This window comes from Lacerta agilis, chromosome 8 (assembly GCF_009819535.1).
Source record: "Lacerta agilis isolate rLacAgi1 chromosome 8, rLacAgi1.pri, whole genome shotgun sequence".
NCBI classification, from domain to species: Eukaryota; Metazoa; Chordata; class Lepidosauria; order Squamata; family Lacertidae; genus Lacerta; species Lacerta agilis.
In genome coordinates this window covers 38,434,553-38,456,525 of record NC_046319.1, presented here as the reverse complement: position 1 = coordinate 38,456,525, position 21,973 = coordinate 38,434,553, and the positions used below count along the sequence as shown (strand labels likewise).

General features: G+C 42.8%; 1 protein-coding gene across 4 annotated transcripts in view; it reads left to right on the top strand.

The window, feature by feature from the left end:
* Positions 1 to 21,402, top strand: part of BANP (BTG3 associated nuclear protein) — a 152,773-nt gene extending 131,371 nt beyond the window's left edge. For 3 of the 4 annotated variants that reach the window (XM_033157016.1, XM_033157013.1, XM_033157012.1), the window contains 2 exons: positions 11,125 to 11,271; positions 20,525 to 21,402. In XM_033157016.1, coding sequence (XP_033012907.1) covers positions 11,125 to 11,271; positions 20,525 to 20,596 — 219 coding nt within the window. In that variant the 3' untranslated portion in view covers positions 20,597 to 21,402. Of the gene's footprint in view, positions 1 to 11,124; positions 11,272 to 20,524 lie in introns of those variants that run through there. The other variant, XM_033157014.1, reaches the window with a different exon arrangement.
* Positions 21,403 to 21,973: the final 571 nt, after the last annotated feature.

Below are 21,973 nucleotides of genomic sequence, written 5' to 3'. Positions count from 1 at the left end.
TTTTACTGTTACTTCTCCAGATAATAGTTCATGTCTAGGTACCAGCAGTTCCTGGTTGAAAGCCAAAGACCCCTGGCTGTGAATTTTTTCCCCTATCCATTCTTTTCATCAGAGTGTATAATCGGTTTTTGCTGATAAGATGCTGCACAAAAAATGGTTAGGATGTTATTTCCTCTTGAACTTTGTGCAGACTTTGGCAGACATCCATATTTCTTGCCTTTAAGCCCTTTAACTGAGCTCTTGCACTCTGATGAAACTAATTCCATAAGGAATTTCTCAAGGGGCAAATCAGACATGACTTAGACCCCTTGTTCACATTTATTGGTCTAGAAGGCACTTTTGTGTAAATTTATACAAAGGGAATAAGCCCTCCTTGACCTTGAAGTATATTTGGCAATCATTTTCCACTTTGGCTACATCGTGTTGCAACCGGATGTTTCCCACTAGCCAGCCAGTTTGGCAAGTCACCTACTTATTAGTCACTGCAGAGCCCTTATTGGGGAGAAGTGGGGGAAGGAATTGGGCCGTTGCCATTTAGCTTGGTCCTTACCCTTCTGTTGGTTTATTCACTTCCATGAGAAGTCAGTTTCTTTAGCAAGGCTTTATTGTAGGTTTGTACAACCCCACCCCCCAAAGTAACAATTCGTAGACAAACATTTAAGCATGTCTTCTGTATGTTTCTCAGAACAGAGACTAATTATAGAATCTGGCTCAGGTTGTACTTCAAAAGGAAAGGTTTGGGGGATATTTGTGCATGGGTTTTTTATTTTTTATTTTTAAACAGCCTCAGATTTTTGGCTGCTTTTGTTAGAAGCCTTTGGCCAGTCAATATATCAGCTCACTTTCAAACACTGTAGTTTGGCTCATTTTTGGTAATGGTCTGAGAGTTCAGTAAAAGAGCCTCTTGGGGCAAGAAGTAGTCCATTAAACATCTGTTACTGTTGGTGTATGAGCAAGTCTGCCAGTCTACTGAAGCCAGTATATGCAAAGTCTTCCTTAACTGCTTAAGCCAACTTGAGCCTGAACTATGACCAGCCAATTAGCTTTTGGCAGTGGCTCCAAAGAAAACAACTTAACAGAAGAAGTAGAGGCTTTGCAACACACATTCTCCAGGATCTACAATGGCTTGTAGCTTTGTATATTGATGTAGAATTTGTCTTCACTGACCAGGAAAGCTTTTCTTCTTGTTGCCTCATCCTCCATTTCCAACCCATGTGGAATGTTTACTGTAATAAGGGATACCCCATAGTGAATCTACGTAAAACTGCACTTGATCTTCACACGCAAAGCTAATAATTACAGGTTCAGTTAAGTTTGGCAGGTGCAAGAGTAGTTCCCAATGGGATTGTTTGCTTTTGTTATTAGGTACCCAGTATTCTGCTAGAACTTTGACATTCAAAATTAAATAATCTTCCTATAAGTATAAACCTGAACAATTTTGGAACAGGGATTATATTCGCTCTGGAGTAATGGTCTTTGACAACACTGTAGTACAGAGCCCACACATGCTCACATTTTTAAAAGGCATAATAGGGTCTGGAACAGTATGTAAAATTCTCAAATTCCAAATTTTGGAATATAGAGTCTATCTTTATAAAGCAACACAGAGAGGAGGAGTTTTTCTTGGAATATTTCACATTCTAGAACACAGCATTAAATGTTTTTTGTCTGCCTAGACAAACAGGCACCTGGTATTTTCCCATTCGGGACCTTAAATATAGGGATGGCAATAAATGTGTTACCTTTAAAGAAGAAAAGAAAAAGAAAGTCAGAGGTATTGGACATTTAGGACAAGAATTGATTTTCAAAATGAAATCCCTGTAACATAATCCAGAAATTGTCTTTGCTATACAGTGATGCTGTAAATCCTCACCAGAATCACACACATTAAGAGCTTCTGAACAAATTATCCAGTTGCATAATTGGAGAAAATAAAACTTTCTTGAAACCATGATGCATAATTAAATCCCAACTTTCCTGGTGATGAATCTGACACTGCTAGCATAACTTGGATTCAGATCTCTTCCCCCTAGAATAGCCTCTGTAATGGTTTACAGACAAGGGACCTAGATGAGCTAACTTTTCCTCCAGCAACAAGATAATATCCTGAAATTGCGTTCCCACTTTAATCAATGATTCATTAGAAAGCGTACCTTTGTATGAATGCCAGTTTTCCAATCTGATTTCCACCATGAAATGTTTGCTTTGTCTTATTGTTTAGTGCATCATAACTGCTTGTTGTCTTTTCTTTTTAACTGTTGTAGGGCCCTGATGGTTCCTGGTTAAGCAGTGTGTGTGTGTGTGTGTGTGTGTGGAGAGAGAGAGAGAGAGAGAGAGAGATTTTTTGATTTCAGCAGTAAATGGATCCTGTCCTAAACTGCCTGTGATGAGGTGGGAAATGTGCTTTTATCCTTTATTTAGCACATCTCACTTGCTTAGACTCCACTGTGCAAAATTAACCATTTTTACTTGGAAGTAGTTCTCATTGTATTCAGTGGGGCTTATTCCCAAATACCGGTAAGTGTGCACAACATTGCCACCTTGGTGTAGCATCTTGCCATATCCTCCAGTATTCTCCCTTCCAGGAGCAATGCACTGTTTCTAAAGTTTACGTTTTAAGGGTAATTCTGCTTTCTAGTAAAATTGCAAAAGAATGCAAAGCCGAGCATGTTATCTGGGTAGGGGAGGTAGCTACATCAAGCTCAATTTACCCTTCAGATTTATAGGTCATAAAGAAAAACTGCCCCCAACTGTGAGCAAAGGTGGTCTCTGCCTAAAAGCCCATTAGCAGTATCGTTTTAAAAAGACCCTACTATGTTATTATGTACTAGCAAATACACACTAAGTCTTTACTCTCACTGCAGCAAGGTCCCAAGAACAGTACTTTCCGCCACAGGATTGAATGGGAACCATTTCTAATATGGGCAAAAGTAAAAGGAGCACATCACTTTGAAAACCAAACCAATTTTATGTCCTTGAAGTCTCCAAGCCACTTTGAAATTATTTCTTTATTTATTGCATTTATATCCCACCTTTTACTCAAAGGAGTGCAAAGTGGCACAGATACCCCTCCTCATTTAATCCCAGTGACAAACCTGTGAAGTATGTTAAGCTGGGGGGGGGGCAATGACTGGCCCAAAGTCACCCAGTGAGCTTCATGACTGAGTGGGAGGATTTGAACCCTGGTCTCTCAGGTCCTAGTCCAGCACTCTGTCTACTACATCACACAGACCTTTGGTGGAAAGCTGGGAACTGTTATAAATAAAGAGCAAATCAGAGAAGTTTGCATTTTAACACAAAAACACAAGAAACACAGAATCCAAGTTTGTAACATCGTCAGCTTAGAGGTGCATTTAAAACATGAAAGTTAAGGAGGAGTTGGACATGCAGAAGCCAGTACATTCTCTGCATTGGAATCCATTGATAGCACAGCCTGTCAGTTGATGTGCCATTGCAGCTTTGAAACCCTTTCAGCTGAGCTAATAGTTCACAGATTGGTTTTTAATTACTGTGATTATTCTTGTTCCTCAAGAGCCCAGGATTTGTCTTTGCTTTTGGTTATTATGCCGCGGCTGTTGCTCCTGCTGCTGAACATACATTGCATTTTTTGGCTTGCTGGTGTTCTCCAAACAGGCCTGGGAAACATCATTTGGTTGCTCCTTTATGGCCTTTGCATATAGGTTTGCCCTAACAACTAGGCGTAATATGCAGAAGAGAAGTAAAATGTTTTGGTACATGGGGCAGGAGGCCTTAATGTAATGATTTGTTTGTTTAAAGGTGCATGTCTTCCATACATTTTGTATATCATGTTTGAAGCATTAGAATACATATTCTGTCCAGCTAACTGAGCCCATGGGCTGCTTTCAAGAAGCACAGAGCCAAACATGGTTTTAAAGAGCTGCCATTGCTCTTTGGCTCCATGGTAGGCTCTTGCTGGCTCTGCATCCTAGCAGTGGTGGGAGAAAAGGTCCACAGAGTATCTAGATTTCCAGCATATATTTTCTGGGTCATAGATCCAGTGTGATCTCTGAAATGAGTATGATATGCTTGTATGGTGGTATCAGTGCTATTTTTTGAGCTGCCAGAATTCACCATGAACACCTCCCTTGTCCTCTTATAATGGCAATGGCATTCCTGTAAGTTCCGGCTGAAAAAAAACCCTGGGTGGTATGTTGTTATTCATAAAGTAGCAAATCCAAAAATGTGCCAGCTGTTGGATCACAGCAGAGCACAAAGGCAAGTCCTGGGCTTGTTGGTAGCCCACTAGAGTTGCCAGCTCCTGCCCCTGAAATGGTTTCTGTTCCTTTTCAGAACTCCAGAGTCCTCATGCTAGGACAGTAAGAGAACAACTCTTATCTGAAGGCTGCACGTGGTTCCAATATAATAAGCCATGGCATGCCAGTTGTTGTCTATCTCAGGTCAGTCATGTTTGCCCCAAATAGGCATTTCACATTAGTTTTGTGCAAGGCTATTTTTCTTTAAAAAAAAAGAAAAAGAGGTGCCCGGACTCACCATGAACTCCTAAGTAGTTCTCTTATAATGGCAATGACACCCACCTGAGAGGTGCCAGAACTGAGTTCCAGCTGGAAAAAACCCTGGTTTTGTATCATTAACCGTAACGTAATGAATTTCTTGTTTCTTGGACATACTGATAGCAATATAGAGCAAAACTTTACCAAATCAATTGCTACTGATGATATGTGAAAACTAAAAGCAGATGATAATCTTGAGGGTCAGGTGGTAATATTTATTACACCAGGAAAGAGTCAAGATAATGAATAATATCTGCACAATTATTGGTTTCCCTTTCTACCCCCTGCTAGAGTTAAAATAGGTTTCAGTTTTCATAGTATGTTGGCTAAGGAATGCAGGAAAGGAAAACTAAACTAGATTAGTGGAAGTTAAGCAAATTGCATCTTGACAGATTTAGAGCCTATGCAGAATTGGCTTGATGATAGCACACTTTAAACTACTTAACCATCACTTTGATGGCAGGTATTAGTCCAAATTTCAGTACAGTATATCCAAACTTAAATATATGTAAGAACTACTTCTCACGTTAGTTATAAAAGCAAGGATTCTCTCTTGGAGGGGTTCATCCTTGTGAAAATGTAAGATCAGATGAGTTAACAGGTATGTTTCTTTTGGAAAAATGCAGAAGCACCCCAAATACTCTTTGGAAATAATGGATCCATTCTAGAACATATATTTTTCTCTCCTGTTTTATTGTTCAGCTACTTCTATTTCCTTGCAATTTCTCCAGAAGAAGGAACCTTAGTCCTGAAATTATATTAGAGGTCAATCAGAGCAGGCTTTACAGGATCCAAAGGTCTACCAGCAGCCCTGAATTTCTTCAGCCATAGCAGACTTGCAGTCTTTAAAAGGGTTGCTTTGCAGTCCACAAAACCTGGTCCATGACACTAAGGTATATTTCTTCTGTCCCCTCCCTGCACTTTAAAAAAAGTTCATGCAGAAATTCTTGAAGCTGTTATTTGCATTGTTGAATATTTCAGTTATGAATGTTTTATAAATAGCTGTACACAAAATAATTAGAATCTTGTGTGTAAAATGAACAATTTCTTTTATTGCACCATAATCTAGGAGACAGGAAGGAATAATGAGAAGATAAAATGAGAGCAGTCCTGTTGTGCATTTCTGAGTTTCTCATTTTAAAAAAAGGAAACAGATTTGGGATTTGCACAACCTAATTAAAAACAACAACACACCACTCAAAGCAGCAGTAACAAAAATGTATAGCCAATATAGCTTTGGCTGCAGAGAGACTGAAGAACTTGTCCATTTGAGAAAACAGGTTTTTGTTCCTTAGAACTATCCTCCTGCATGGAAATACTTAAAGTTAAAAATGAACATATATATGGTGGCTCCCTGAAGAATAATCGTGAGCAGTAAATATTAATGAACCAAATATGTGACCTGAGCAGTTACTAGGGTTTGGAAGCTTTGCCTTCAGAGAGAACTAGGGAGGCAGGGGAAAGAAGAAGGAAAATGTATTACCTTTTAATACTTTTTTCCTGGTCTGATAGTTAAATGCTAATTGGGAGCTATTTGTTGCAGATGGAAACTATTTTTAAATGGAATGAAGGGTGGGGGCAGAGAAAGATGTGCATTCTGGCTCAGGCCATTTTTTCTCTAATTTTACTATTTCTCTAGAATTCGTAATGCAACCGCCTTCATAGTGCCATTGTGGTGAGAATGTGCAAAAAGTCAGGAGTTGATCCACCCCTCAGAATAATTGACATTGGGTTGTATCTAATGCTGGTCCTATTCAGAATAGACCAATTGAAATTGATGAACGTGACCAACTGAAATCCCATAATTCCCGTGGGCTGATAGTCAAATATAGCTGGATACAACCCATTGTGCAGCAGTTGTCTATGCTCCAACAATATGTGGAATATGCAGAAGAGGGATGGAGAACCTTACCTTTCTTCATAGAATCCAGCATGTTCTAAACGACTGTAGGGAAATGGCTGTAGTTCTATGGTGGAACGCATTCTTTGCATACAAGAGGTTCCAGGTTCAATCTCTGGCATTTCCAGGCTGGGAAATATTCTTGTATCAACCTCAAAGAGTCGTTGCCATTTAGTGTAGTTTGGGGTGGGAGACCTGTGGCCTTCCATATGTTGTTGGACTGCAAGTGCAACAACAAAAGTAAATGGAAAGCAAAATGATTTTGTTCCAGAAAGTCACAGCATATCTCTTCTTTGACATTCTAAAACTGATTTTTTCTCTCTTCAAATCTGGGCCTAAAGTGTTGAACTCCTTTCCTGCTCTTAAGCTGGGGGGCGGGGCAGGGGAGAGAGGAGCATCTTCACAGCATTTTCTCCCTCCCCACTTTTCCATTTGTCTATAAATATCTTGTTAAACTGGAAGGGCACTTCTATTTTCTTTGGTTTTATTGACCGTCTTATATTACCTATTTTGTATCAGTGTGAAAGGATGTCTAAGAAGCCCTCTGGAATTGCAAAAGAAAGTTCAGCCGTGGGGCAAGCTGTTTGTTTAGGGTTTTTCATAGAAGAGTTCCTTTTGTATTTTAAGGTCAGCAGCAGGTAAGGAATACAGAACTGAACTGGTGGTCTAGAGATCCTATGAACGGCCGGACAAAGGCAGTATTCTTGCTCAAGAACAACTTGCCAAAGTTCTCACATAGATCTCCTGGCTTTTTTTGCTATGCAAGAACAAAGGCTTCCTTGCATTTGTAGCCTCAGCATAATTGTGCCACGATTATTAGTATTTATCTGTTATCCTTTCCTGTCTTCTTTAAATGTTTTTGGAAACTTCTGAGCAGGAATGTATTTTTTTTAAAAAGCTCATAAACTTCCATAGGCAAGTACAGTGGGCGCTCCCTCTTCAGTTCCCAGTCTCACACTGTGCACTCTTCCATCCAGATCTAGAGTCCCTTTCCAAAGACAGAGAAAATCTGCTTTCTCCATTGAAGCTAAACAGGGCAAGACTTTGCAAGCAAGTAGCATATTGCGCTCACTTGAGCTTCTGCACCTGGCAGAACTATCTAAGTGGTTGCTTGGGGCACCAATGAAGCAAGATCTTATTTTCCAGGATTCCTTGCACTGTGATTGGATTGTTCACAGCATCCAGTTAGCCCCCAGGAACTTTGGCAACATTGGAAAGGGCCCTGGGGCAAATCTCTCAGGCTGGGCAATGCAGCCACTTGCAAGAAATAGTTGCACCAGGGCAACCTGTGTAAACACTCCTGCCATAACCTGGCAGTGTCAGCCTGAAGAAGGATGGAATGAGCACTGTGAATCACACTTTCCCCTCTAATCATGCTCATTGATTTGTCAGGGGTGATGCAACAGATCCCTAGTGAATTTTGGCTAACCAGTCATATCAGAACTTATTTCCCCATCATGCAAAACAGCAAAACAAAACAAAACAAAACAAAACTTTGCTGACTTTTTAAGCTACATTTTAGCTACCACAGCTCTGTAGTTTGAGTCCAAAAATCCCTGAAAGAATTCTTAGTACTGTAACTGTATGAGACCCCATATTTGCAGAAACACAGTCTCGCATTATCTGTGATAATGGTTGTTCTCTGAAAGTGGCCTGCCAGCATCCAGTACCCATTAAAGAAGCATTTAAAAGATTTAGGGATTCAGCACAGCTGTGTTAATATTTTATTGCTTGTAAAAGCACATCTCTAAATATTCTCTGAAGTCCTGATGAGAAATGGGGGATGTTTGAATGTGTTTCTTTGTAGAGCTTGGTGGTTATTTGCATTGTCTGCTGAAGACAGTGTGGTTGGTGGGAGTAGTGGTGCTTTTGGACTATACAATAGGTCCTCTTTGTCATTTGATAACAAAAAGGAGATCCTGAGCCAACTGGAGAGGAGTGAAATGTACTGAGCTGTGACTGAGTCTGGACTGGCCCACACTTTGGCTCAGCAAATTCAAAAATAATACACTGCAATGCTATACCGGCTTCCTTTTCAAATTCTTCGGTAAAAGGACGAGCTAGGGGGGAAAGAAGTCTCTTTTCTTTAACCAGTGTTCTTATCTGCCTCAGTAATAATTCCACAGTAGTTTTGAACAGCTGTAAAATAAATTAGATTAGAATTTCTACACTCTGCTTGCTCTCTGGTCCTCTAACTTCATCATAGTCAGATGGTTTAATTAAGAAGCATCTCCTTCCCGTCCATCTCAGTATGTCTAGGGGCTGTTGCTTTGCATGCTCTTTTTTAAATCTCTTTAGAAACAAGGGACTTTAAAAAAACAAAAACAAAGCATAATACATATTATTCAGGGATTTGTGTGGAGGAGGAACCCATCATTTATTCTCAGCATTCCACTTGTGTCTACAGTTTACTTACAAACAAGTCTGGTATTTTTTACTGTTAGCAAAATATTTAACCAGTTACTTATGCCAATTCATACAAATTTACAAAGCGGGAGTACTGTAGTGTTGGAAGCCCTGTAATTAAATGTGTTATTACAACACATGAAAATGATCCATTGCTGTGAAAGAATTGGTCCATCTTCAGAATAATACAAATATTTAAGGAATAAGGTACAGGTAAATGGACCCCTGACTGTTAGGTCCAGTCGCAGACGACTCTGGGGTTGCCACTGGCGTAGGAAGGGTGGGGCGTAGGGGGTGGGGCAGCCCGGGCAGCAGGATCCCGATAGTGTTCCACCTCGGCGTGCCATGCCCCCAGAACGGGCGGCGCGCCCTGCCCCAGAACGCATGCCATGCCCCTGCAGGCGGCGTGCCCTGCCCCAGAACGCATGGCCCGCCCCTGCGGGCGGCACACCACACCCCCAGAATGTGTGCCAGCCCCGCCCCCGCCTGCATCCCTTCCCCGGTGCCGGAGCATGAAGCTCCACCACGGGGTTGCAGCACTCATCTTGCTTTACTGGCCAAGGGAGCCAGCATACAGCTTCCGGGTCATGTGGCCAGCATGATTAAAAGTTTGCTCTGCCAGCTGTGACACCAGATCCTCTCATCTGTTTTCCTTTTGTGCCTCAAACAGAAAATATCAATTTGATCTTTTTGTTGCAAATACCAGGCTAAGGAGGTTCTAGGGGTTGGGTATCACAATGGTATTTTTCATAGTTTAGTACATTTGTGTTCTTTTTGCATTAAAAAAAGCCACAAAAGAAATCAAACCTCTCATTTCTTGTTCTGATCTAAAGGAGGTAGAGCTGGGTACCACCCACATACTTGTGAACATCGAACCCAAACTCCCTGATTACCTCTCCCAGCGGCTTCATATAGAAGTTGAAAAGCATGGGGGAGAGGACAGATCCCTGTGGCATCCAACAAGTGAGAGTCCAGGGGTCTGAACACTCATCCCCCAACACCACTTTCTGGACACAGCACAGGAGGAAGGAACGGAACCATTGCACAACAGTTCTCCCAGCTCCCAACTCCTCTGGACAGTCCAGAAAGATACCATGGGCAATGGCATCAAAAGCTGCAGAGAGATCCAGCAGAACCAGGAAACAGCTTTTCCCTCTGTCCCTAGCCCACCAGAGTTCATCAACCAGCACGACCAAAGCAGTTTCAGTCCCATGATGGGCCTTAATCCTGATTGGAAGGGATCCAAATGATCCCTTCAATGACCACCCACTCAGTCACCTTGCCCAGGAATGGAAGATTTGCAAGACCTTGGAAACAAACAGTGTTTTCAGCACAATTTTTTTATCTAACTAGAGGAACTATTTTATTGGGTTAACAGGAAAATCTGGTAAAATTAATATAATACATAGTCCAGGATTACAAATGCATTATCTTTAAAAATGAGTATATACTTCTCCACCTATTTCCCCCCAGGTCCAGTTAGTTCACAAGATATTGCTTTTGTCCATATGAGCAGTCCAGATATTTTGCTGGAAAGCTCTCACTTGGCCAAAGCTTGTCATGCCCACCAGGTGACTGTGGAAGTGGCCCCAGCAAGTTCCGTGGAAGTGCTTATTAAAAGAGTTGTTGAGACCATGAGGATTTAATCTTGAATATTTCCATGCCTGAAAAAAGTATTGCGTGAATGAATTATTCATCAATTAAAATAGGACTTGAAGAGCACTAATTTTGTTAAATCTGCTATGAATGGTTCTTATGAGAAGCTGGTGAAATTATCAGAGTGGTGATGGAAAATGTGATGTGCTTATTGCCAAGAGCAGGATTTCAACAGTTTGAGGGAAATTTGTTCCCTGTTGTTCCTAAAATATTGCCACCTTACTGGTTGCAAAGAAATGTCTAGCTAGATTTGTATAAATAAAAGATAAAACTTGCACAATTTTAACTTCATTATCTTAACACAATGGACTTCGTTGTTATATTAATCATGAAATCAAGATATATATTTTTTCCCCCCAATGGAAAAAGTTTTGGATTTTAGACAATAAGAGAGACTAAGCATTAAATGCCTATTGAGCTAGGGGGGAAATATTTTTTCATCAAGTCTTTCAGACAAGGACAATATTTTCCTCTCCTTCTGGCAACTCTTGTAGTCTAACTTAATAGTTACTGACTAAAGGGTTGGTTGAGCTTTTGGGGGGCTTGCATCTGTTCTTGGTCTTCCAGCTGTTTCATGATACCTTTGTGATGATGTCTGCTTACAGGATCTCTCTCTTGGTTTGTCTGCAGGTGCTGCCGGGCGCTCGATTGATTGCTGTTGCCTCACCAGCTGATCCTGCAGCTGGTGGCGTTGATGGATCTCCACTCCAAGGGAGTGATATCCAAGTCCAGTATGTCCAGCTGGCGCCTGTGACGGACCACTCAGCTGCTAATCAAGTACGTAGATCTTTTCTCTGTTTGAAAAGAAATGGTGGGCATTTGTCTCCCACTGGGCTTGTAATTCTCAGTTTTTGTAAAAGTGTTGCCTATAGCAAGTGCAATCTTTTGTATTTAATGATAAGTATATCTCCCCTGCCTCAGTTTCCAGTTTAGTGGATTTGCCCTATAATGGCATCTGGAATCTATGCCTTGGATACCATTTGTATACATTTGTTTATTTTGCACAGTTTGTCCTGTTTTTCATAGCATCAGAGTGGGGGAAAGCCCTGTAGTCTCATCCCTTGTTTCTAAGGTTTTAATCAGGCACTTCCCTTATGTTTTTAATCTTGTCTTTGCTATCATAACCCTTGCAATTGCACAGTATTTGAATCAGAAGTTGTATTTTGTGCTCAGTATGATTGCTGGTGTTTTTGAATAGATAGAACATAAGAATCTCAGGCCCATATCGTCTCACATCCTGTTCTCAGCCCACAAGTTGGATCTTGAATGCACAGAAGTAGCTTCACCCCCAACACACCCAATCACTAATCACCAGGTGGCTTTAAATTCTTGAGGTTATCAGTGGCAACTAGCTATTATGGCTATGTTCTGCCTTCAGTGTTGGAGGTAGTAAGCCTCTGAATACAGTATCAGTTCCTTGGAAACACAAGTGAGGAGAGTGCTGTTGTGCTGTTGTTCTGCTTGTGGGCTTCCCATTGGGGCATTGGTTGGCCATTGTGAGAACAGGATGCTAGACTAGATGGAACTTTGGCCTGCTCCAACAGGGTCATTTTTATCTTATTGTGGTCTTGCTGTAGGTAGAAGGAGCACATATGCTGAAATATTTCCACCAGCCCTGAGTGAGGAAGCCCATGAGTTCTACTTAGAATCTGAGGCTCCCTTTCGAAAAATAAAATAAAAGTATGATGATTATTTAAAGGGTCTCACTTAAGAGTTTTATGTCATTTCACTCTACCATGTTCGGACCATGAAAGACTGAGCTGTTGATCCAGGAGTTTCCCAAAGTTTCTTAAGCTGAACTTCATTCTTGGTGCACATGCCAAGGCTGGCTACTGCTGGTTAAGTGAAGTGTGCCCCAGCATCTTTGGCACTGTATCTTAATAGTGTCCTTGGAAGCAATGTGCAAATTAAGCCAGGGTTCCAAGTCAAGCTGGTTTCAGGCCAAGTCCCGCAAAGCAAGAGGCAAATCCAGGCAGGCTCAAGAGCTACTTGCTACCCAAGGGTGAGCTGGAGGCAAGTTCAAGAGTGCCGGGGGTCAGAGCCAGGAAATCAAGTCAGTCCAAGGTGAGTCACTTGGCAGTTCCCAGAGCCAAGAACATTCTGTACTCTTTCCATAGCCAAGTGGGGGAAGCAAACTTTGGCCTCAGAACCAAAAGGATATGACCCCAGACTCTAAATCAGCATGTGTAGGCCTCTAGCTTTTTCTTGGATTGTGATGTGGCCTGAATGAGCTCCCTAGTCCTGATGCAGATGAAGTGACCGGGGAGAACACAATGACGAGTTGTGGTTGCATCTCTTTTACACACTGCCAAGCCATAATACTACTGATACAGTATTGCCGCTTATGGTGCTTCCATTCCTAGCGTTCAGATTGTCAGCTTTTCCATTCCCAGCCCCTGTTTTGTAGCTATTTCTAACCTGGCTGCAACCATTGGCTCAGAATAGTGTGTTCCATGATTTAAGTTAGAATGGTACTCTTCTACTTGACATGCTTCTACACTTTTTTTGCCAGCTTGAGGTGCCTTTCTCTATATAAATTATAGCTCTGCAGTGGTTCTCCCCCCCCTTTTTTTTTTGCAAGCCAAAGGCCCGGTGTTTCAGGTGCCTCCTTTTGGAAGCAACTCCATTAAGGGGCAGTAGAGTGGTTTGGAATTTCCAAAAGACAGTTGTCTCGCACCTCCTTTTTTGGATAGAGACAGAGCAGGTAGAGCAACCTGGAGCACGCAAAGCCGTTTTTTTTCATTAGGCAGAATAAAAATGTATAGAATTCTTGGTGAAAGAAGGAGCAGGGTGGCTGGTTGTGTGATAAAAATATGTATAGACAACTTGGGTGCTTTATACTCTTCATTGCAAAACATTTGACACTATAATCATAGGTAAACATAGGTTTAAAGCCTGAAAAATTGAGACTGCGTCTTGCATAACACTTTATATCTGTCCACAAATATTTAAACTGTTTTGTGGAAACCTGGGGTTCCCTGTTGTAAAGATCAGGAATGATGAACCCGCTCCCCCTGAAAGATAGATTGCCTACCATTGCCCATTCCCGCCTGTAGCTCCAGGGAGTTTGAGATGTACTTGAGGTTAGGAGTGGGTGAATCTGTCCTCCCCCCCCCCAGTTTCTAATTTTTCCACGCTTAAGTTCAATTCTCCACATTTCCACATCAGTCTGATTTTTTTTAAGTCCTCATGACAATTCTTCAGCAAATTTCTAATATCACAATTTTTCCTACTAGACACATATTTAAAGCAGTTTTCCGCAACACAGCACATTTATGTATGTTATTTCCACTAATACATACATTTATGTGCACACTTTACTTTAACATATGCATATTTGTACACATTGCTTGGCTGGAGAATTGCATTGCAAAATTCGGAGAATGGTGAATTTCAAATTGTCACTTGCTGGTACTGTTTGTTTCCAAGAGTGTGTATCAAACATAGAACAACCCCTTCTCAAACCCCTAATTCTTTATTTCTGGAAGCTGAATGGCACTGTATGGCCCTAGCACTGTTGATAATACACAGGATGTATGCAGTATTGTAGGCCTGGAAATAGTTAAAGGAGTACAACTAAACACATTTCTCAATGAAGATGGAATATATGGGCTGGCCAATTACTTAAAGCTGGTGTGTAGTTCCAATCAGTCACCACCCACAACTGGTAGTAAACAAAACTACCCTTATTAATAATAAAAGTCCCCCTCCTCTTCAATCCCTTCCCAGTCTGAAATGTGCTTTTAGAGATGATCAGGCTGTTGTGGAATATTATATAACCTTTGGTGTTGATGCCTTCTGGGTGGGGGATCACAAGCAACAAGAGGGAAGGCAGCATGAACTCAAGAGTGTCTGCAGGTCATCTATTGAACAACATGTGCCATATCTTGCCAAGCCTCTCTTGTCATCTGTACAGTGTCAAGTTCAAACTTGTTATGTTGGCAAACCCTTTTCAACATCAGCTTGTCTGCAGAAAAGCCCTGCTCATTGCAGAGAACTCACATCTATATAGCATGCTGCTCAGGCCCCACAGGTCACTCTGCATGAATTGAGAGCATATACTCAAAAATGCCCAGTGCTGCAGGGAAAGATCAGTTGTTGAACTTCCCCTATCAAACTATCTTTCATTGGGAGTTGGTTCGCCTTAAGAATCAGTGTGTTGAGGAGCCCTAGATTCCCTGGAAAAAGTGGAACATAGTTCATGTATTCATTTAGGCACCTTAGCTCTGGAACTCCCTTCCAAGGAATGTTAGACTGGCCCCAAAAGTAGGAGCAGGAGGGTCTTGAAATACATTGGTGGACCCCCCTCCCCCAGCACATGCAACACAGGAGCGTGGGTTTCTCAAGAACTTCCCACTTAGCTCTTGAATCCTGCTCAGCTGTGGGAGGAGAAGCATTTGCATAAGGCAGTGAGTGATTTCACCCAGTGAAAATATTTTAATGCTACCATTCTGTGGGATTATAAGAGAAAAAAAGTGAGCGTCACCATGAAAGTGTTACTTATTGGGACAATTCCAAATGGATCTCAGATTTTCTGTGTGTGCCAAACCATTGGTGCTAAATAAAGCAGCTATGGCAATAGCCCATCGTTTCTCTAAGGCACTAGGACTCCTTCCAAATGTCCCTCAGACATACGGAAGGCAAAAACCTTCACTGTCATCTGAGTTGATGCCCTAGACTGTTGTCTTCACAGCAGGAGAGTCCTGCTTTCTTAAGTTTGCTTTTTGACCTAGAAAGTGTTCTGCAGACATCTATTGCTGCTGGAGTGATGAAGGGTTCACGCATCATATAATCAGAAGTGTTCTCTTTTAGCAAACTGCCCTCCTGGTTCCTGGCCTCTGAATTTTCCCATAAATTACCTTCCAACCGGGTGAGAGGCATTGCTCACAACTTCATCCTCCCCTTTTGCTGCTCAGATTTCGACAGGAGTCGGCCGTTTTGAATCCAGCGATAAATCTTTACATCTGTCTCCCACACCATTGGCAGCGACAGCGGAATTGCTCTCTTTCAGACACTTTGCGCCGTGTTAGCTTTTAATATTGTGGTTAACCACAGAGATTATACCATGCTGAAGATAAACTGAAAGGAATGTTGAAACTTAAATGATGGAGTGGGGTATGTTAAAATGCAGACAAGGGTAGAAATGGCTTTGCTGGAGCTGGCAGGGCTGTCTGCAGAGCCCACTGATGCAAGGGAGACAAATCAATATGGGCAGCCCATGAAAACAGTTTGATTTCTGAATAAAAAGAGAGGGTGTTGAGGGGTTGGTGCTGCAGTAAAGCTGATGCAGGAAACCTTCCTTTGGGGAGTTTTTCTTCCTGGATTTCCTGCTTAGCACTATAGCCACAACCCGAGAAGCACAGGAAAGGGTCATCAAATGCACACTTTTGGTACAGCTTCAGTTGCTGTAAGAATATATGTTTTTTTGAGTTGCACAGAATTCTTCACCAGTGAGAAAACCTTGCCTAACTCCAGCACTTGCATGCTTCCACCCCGATGAAGGCTTGCTGACTTACAGTTTGTATCTTTTACTCAGTGTCAACAAAGCTACAGTTAGCGTTGTTTAACGTGCTCCACAGCAGTTTTGGTCTCAGCAGGCACCATTTAGCGCTTTCCAGATTCAACGCAAAACACAGATATTAATAACCGCCCACCTGAGGACCTGTGGCCCACAAATTAGGTGCTTAGCTGGCTAATGGGTAACATTCTTGTGGCGGAGTATGAACAAGGCAGCTTCAGGCGTGAACAGATGCCAGCTTGCAACCCATGTCACGTCCAGGCTCCTTGTTTATTTTCACGCGCTGATTAAGTTCTTTCCTTACAGAAGTTCTAATGGTTCCTGACATGTTAAATTACAGAAATAACATTGGGAGTACCACACAAGAATTGTTTTTCCTTCCCTCTGCTGAAATTGGTGCAAAGGGAAATGGCTTCCACTTTAAAGCCAGCCCTTCGAAAGCCTTTCACATCTGGCTAAATTTTGGATAATTAAGCCTGGGTTTGCAAAGAAGCTGTTAGAGAGTTCTTTCTTCCAGGTGTTTGGGTGGCCACTTCAGCTGCAGACAAACTGTTGTTGTGAATGTTATTATTGGTAACTTAAAAAAATAAAGAAGAAAGTGAGCATTACCCAAATAGCCTGTAAAATTGAAGGCGGGTGGGGGAAGGTGTTGGGAAGTCTGTAGCTGGCAGGAGAACAAACAGAAGTAGGCAGTAATTCATTTTAACGTGTGTGACCTTAATTTGAGAACAAAGTGTTGCCATTTTGGACTTCACAGGCTCTCCCTATTAATAAGCAAATCATTCACCACACAAGGGAGGAAAATCATTAGTTGGACTTTTGTTCACTGGCCAGTGAACCCTTTTCAGCTAGGACTCCCCACCCCCATTTCTAGAGATTGCAAAGAGGTGATGGAAGAGTTGGACTATTAAATTTAAAAACAGATAGCCACTATGCATTGGTTAGAACAGGGGTCTGCAACCTTTAAGACAAAAAGAGCCACTTGGACCCGTTTCCGAAGAGGAAAAAAAACTGGGAGCCGCAAAACCATTGCTGCCCACAAAAATATAAACACCCAGAAGCTCATAGCACAATTTAGACAGGTAATGAAGAGCAGGTAATGAAGGCAAAATGGCAAAATATCACGAAACGCTCCCCCCCCCCCCGCAGCCAAACAACAAGCACTGTATTAAAGGAACCGTCCGAACGCCTGACACTGCAGGGGCAAATCTAGAAGGGGAAATCCAACCCCCCAGAATACTTCCGCCCCATGAACAGCACAAATGCAACCCTAAAAGTTTAGCAAACTTATGCAAAAGCACACAGCATGCACACTGCCCCAAATCACTATTGGCCAGCAGAGGGGCTGGGCAAGGCAGCTGAGAGGGGCTGAAGCAGGGGGCTGATCACGTCCCCCCTGCAGGCGCGGGAAAACATTCCTTCAGAATGGATAAAACCCTTCTTTCAGTCCATGGGACTCCCGCTTCTAGGGGGGCAGGGGGCTTCTAGGGGGGGCGCTGCCCCCTCCTGCCCCCGTCAGTACGCCCATGCTCGGGCCCCTTTCGCCACGCTGCTTAAGGGAAGTCTCCTGCGCGCCCCCGAAACAGAGCCTGGGACCGGTCGTCCCCTGAGCTTTTTTCCGCGCCCATCTCATCCCGTTGGGCCGCCCTTAGCTGAACAGCCGGGCTTCCTTTTCCTTCCCAGACTGCCACATGTCCTGGAGCCGGGCCCTTCCACTTTTATAAAAGAGGGCTTCCCCCTTGCCCGCCACGCGCCGCCCCTGGCCCAGCCCACAGCTGCCTCCTTACCGCGTCGAGTCGTCGCGCCTCGTCTAATCGCAGCAGCCAGCAGCTCCACCAGCAGCAGCCAAACGCAAGCACCGGGACAGGCGCTAAGGAGGGAAGCTGCTGCGGTCTGCTGCTGCGCCTGCGCTGGCTCGAAACGAGGCATGCATGAGCAGCACAGCCGCCGGCAAGGTAGAGAAGTGGGTGGGCGCAGGCGGGCCAGCAGCGCGGCGCAGCGCCCCCTACATTTCGGCGCTAAGCGCACCGGCCCTGCCCGGAGCTGCAGCAAAGGTGCAAAAGAGCTGCATGCGGCTCTGGAGTCGCGGGTTGCAGATCCCCGGGTTAGAACATAACTCCTACTGGCTTAACACTTGGCCACACAAAACCTGGTATTGTAAAACCTAAAGCTTCTATGTTGCCTCTGAAAATGCTGGTGTTTTGGTGTGGGCTTCATGGGAAAATAATTTCTGGGGGACAGCAGGGAAATTGACAGAGACTGATTTCTGTACGTGGGGTGCAAGTGAAAAAGCTAAAATCTGTCTTCTTTGCCTGTACTCATAGTCACAATGGAATGTAGCAAAGAAGGTGTCATCTTAAGCCAGGGGTGAGCAGACTTCACACTTGCCAAATTTACCTAGTTTTTTTTTTAATGGAACCCCCCAAGATCTACCAACTGGAGACAGTTGGAAAAGACATACAGTACAAATTAAAGAACAGGGTGCCTCTGAGCACTGTGAAGTTGTTTTTCGTACCAGTCCTTTCACACAACGGTCCACTCCAGGTTAACTCTGAGCATTCTTGATTTTAGCACCCTAATTTAGGTGGGAAAAGTCATTTCCTTAATGGCTTTTTTCAACAGTCACAAGTCAGAAACACTTGCTGAACTGCTGCAGATCACCCAGAAATATACCTGTAAATCCTGATCTATCTTCTGCTCATCTCTGCCTTAAGCTATGCAGCATTAAGACAGGGGTGGGAACCTGGATGTGGCAGGTGGGCCAAATTGTTATTTCCCCGACCCTTTGTGTGGGGGGCCAGTCACCTGGCATTGCAGTGATATCAAGTGACTTGCTTGCAGAGCTCCTTTCAAAGCACTATCATGTGGAGTGCTTAGAAAGGGACCTAGTGATTGGTGGGTCTTACTAAGCCCCACTCAAAGTGTTTTGCAGGCACTGCCGACCAGCTGCTTTCAGCTGAACCATACTGTATATGATTTCAGTGCAGAACAAGTGGGCATAGCTTGGCTGAAATAACCCTTGTGGGTCAAATGGGGAGAGCAGGGGTTGGGGCTAATTAGGCCTATGAAGATAGCATCAACTCTGTGTGTCTTCTTTTTCACATAGCAGAAATTCCTTCTCAGATTAACTTCATCAATACTTTTGTACTGTTTGGTAAGCAGCCCAAGGAATATTTATTGATTATTTATTGAATATTTATTGACCCTCTAAATCTAATAAATTTGTGGTGGTGGGGATGATGATAATAGTGGCTATCCCAGTATGTTGCCTTCGATTGAATAAGAGAGTGAAGAGGATGCTGCTTCTGAAAAGAAATAGCTCTTTCTGTTCAAGAAGGTTACATTCAGCTCCTGAATTATTTGCCTCTGTCTGTCTGCACTGCTGCTTGAAAGAGGCAAAGCAAAATAATTCAGGAGTGGAATGTAACTATTTCAGCTAATAAGAGCCAGCTACTCTTAAATCTCCTACAAGTGGTTGTGTTTGATCCAAATAGTGCTGAAAGCACTCGTGGGGCCTTTTCTGGAACTTCCAAAAGCGTCTCACTGTATCACGTTATAGCAAAACATGTATTTCCCCAATCTCTGGCAACCTTACTACTTGTTTTCTAGAAGTAATACAGTAAGGTGGCAGTGAGGTCTCTGGGGTCCTTTGGAGTGTTCTTACCTTGGCACCCCAGGGAGTTTCAAGGCAAACAAAAATACATGGGTATCTCGTTGCTCCAGTTTTATTACTCAGATTAGTTCCACCACCTGTTGGGTTTAAGAGGAGTAGAACTCTTCTTTATTACAAGGAGGCAGTCTAAATGGGGTACCAACTCTGCCAGCTTCCGGTCTCCAGCTGCTTAAACTCTCCTAGAAGATTGGCATACATTTTCTGACACTGTTGGCAGAATCAGATACCTTATGTCTTCATGCGACTACAGAGGTGTTCTAGCAGACAGTTGTGGATTTGAGTCAGGAACCAAATGCATAGCTGCTCCAAGGCACAGAGCTTCTGCTGACTCCAGACCTGAAGACCCTTAATCAAAGATTTCGATGTGGAAACATGCCTGTGAAAAGAGGGTATCCTCTGCTTTATGAACGGTTTTCTGATGTAGGATCTAGGGCAGAGTGAGCCTGGGATTTCCTGGTCCATTGCACAAGATTATATTGGCTGATTCAGCAGAATTAGTCAGAGCCCAGGTGGTCCATTTAAATATAGATTTACAAAGGATTGCCAGTAACGCCAAAATTAATGGCCACCAGAGCCTGAGGATAGGCAACCAAGGATGAGATTGTCCCAGACAGTTTGTCTTAGAGTCAGATGGTTGGACCTAAACGGGCCTTGGTTTTGACACAGCACAGGAATTATTCCATTGAATGTCAAGAGCTTCTAGGATTTCTTGTTGTTGGCAGCAGTTGCTTGGACAGGATAGAAGTTCTTAACCACCCTTGAACTGAGTGGCGAAGCCTACTAATAATGGTAAACATGTGGCATGTTTGTCTCTCTCTCTCTCTCTCTCTCTTGTGCAGAGCACAGATTCTCTTCAGTCAGCCATCCAGCCGGAAATGCAGATAGACCATGGAGCCATTCAGATTCAGTGAAATGGAGTCAGTGAGAAGCAGAAGCACCACCACCACCAAACTCCACTCCAGCCACCTTGTCTGGCAGCTGAAGATCTTCTCAGCTTGGAGGATATTCTCCCTACCCTCTCCTGTACATAAGAGTGTGAGCCAGCTCCATTGAACTGATTGTTTGGAACCCCCTCCCACAGGTCCTCATATGAAGGACCTCCCTAGAATCTGATGTGCAGATGAAGAGAACTGCCATCATTTTCACTCCAGTACAAAAGACTCCTAATAGACGTGGTTTAGCCATACCTGAAAGAAAAAGATTTTTTTGCAGAAGACGAAAGCTAGCTAACATTAATTAATCAAAAGATTACAAGTGAATTGATGTGCCACCTTTCATCTCCGTGACTCATCGTTGTAAACGTCTCTAGATACCTTATCAGACTCTTGCCTGTCTTGCAGTACATACCTTACCACACAGAAAGAATCAAGAGTGCAAATATATTTTGCTGTTGAAAGAAGAATTTTTTAATTTGCTATGTTTATAACGAGAGAGAGAGAGAGAGAGAGAGAGAGAGAGAGAGAGAGATGTATTTAATAAAGAAAATGGGGGGAAGCCCATTATCACAATTGTTAGCTTTTTGCTGCTGTTTTTTCTGTTTTGTTTCAGTGTAACCGAAATTAATTTTTTTAAAAAGGAAAAGAAAATTTTCCCATACACATACAACCCTTGCCTTTTTTGTTGATATTGTTGCTTAACTACTTTTCTAAAGAGGGGTTAACTACTATCCAACACTTGTAATTATGCATTTCTAAAGAAATAAATGTGTATTTATGAAGAGCATCCTTCTCTTGCCTGTCTATAACTCTTCTGAAAGACTTGCCTTTTCACATAGCAGTGCTTTACTCCCACATTAATTTTACTCAGAGAGGAGGGCATTCTTCATCCAGGATGAAAAGCCCCTCACTCTCATTGCCACCTGCCTCAGTGACAGGGCCCCCTGGAATAGAGCTTCTGAAGATGTTCACATCCAAGGCTGATGTGAAGACAAGTGATCCTTTAGCTCTTTATAAGTAGGTCTCTGAACTCTGAGTTGAGATTGAAGCCAGTGTTAGTGTTTAAACAGAGAGGTGATATGACCCCAAAGCAAAGATACACTTAGCACCCTAGCAGCTATGTTTTGGATTAAATACAGTCATAATGCATCACCTCCTACAGTCCCAGTAATATGTAAGGATAGATTCCAGCATTTCTCTTCCAAGTAAAAAATAAAATAAAATTGGGGCTTTGGAACATGGATACTTGGATTAGGGCTTTACACTGAAAAAAATTCCTTGCTGGGATGGATAGGGGTTCCCCCAGCTCACTGCTGCAGAATTAGATCATGTCACACCTCAGATTTGAAGCAC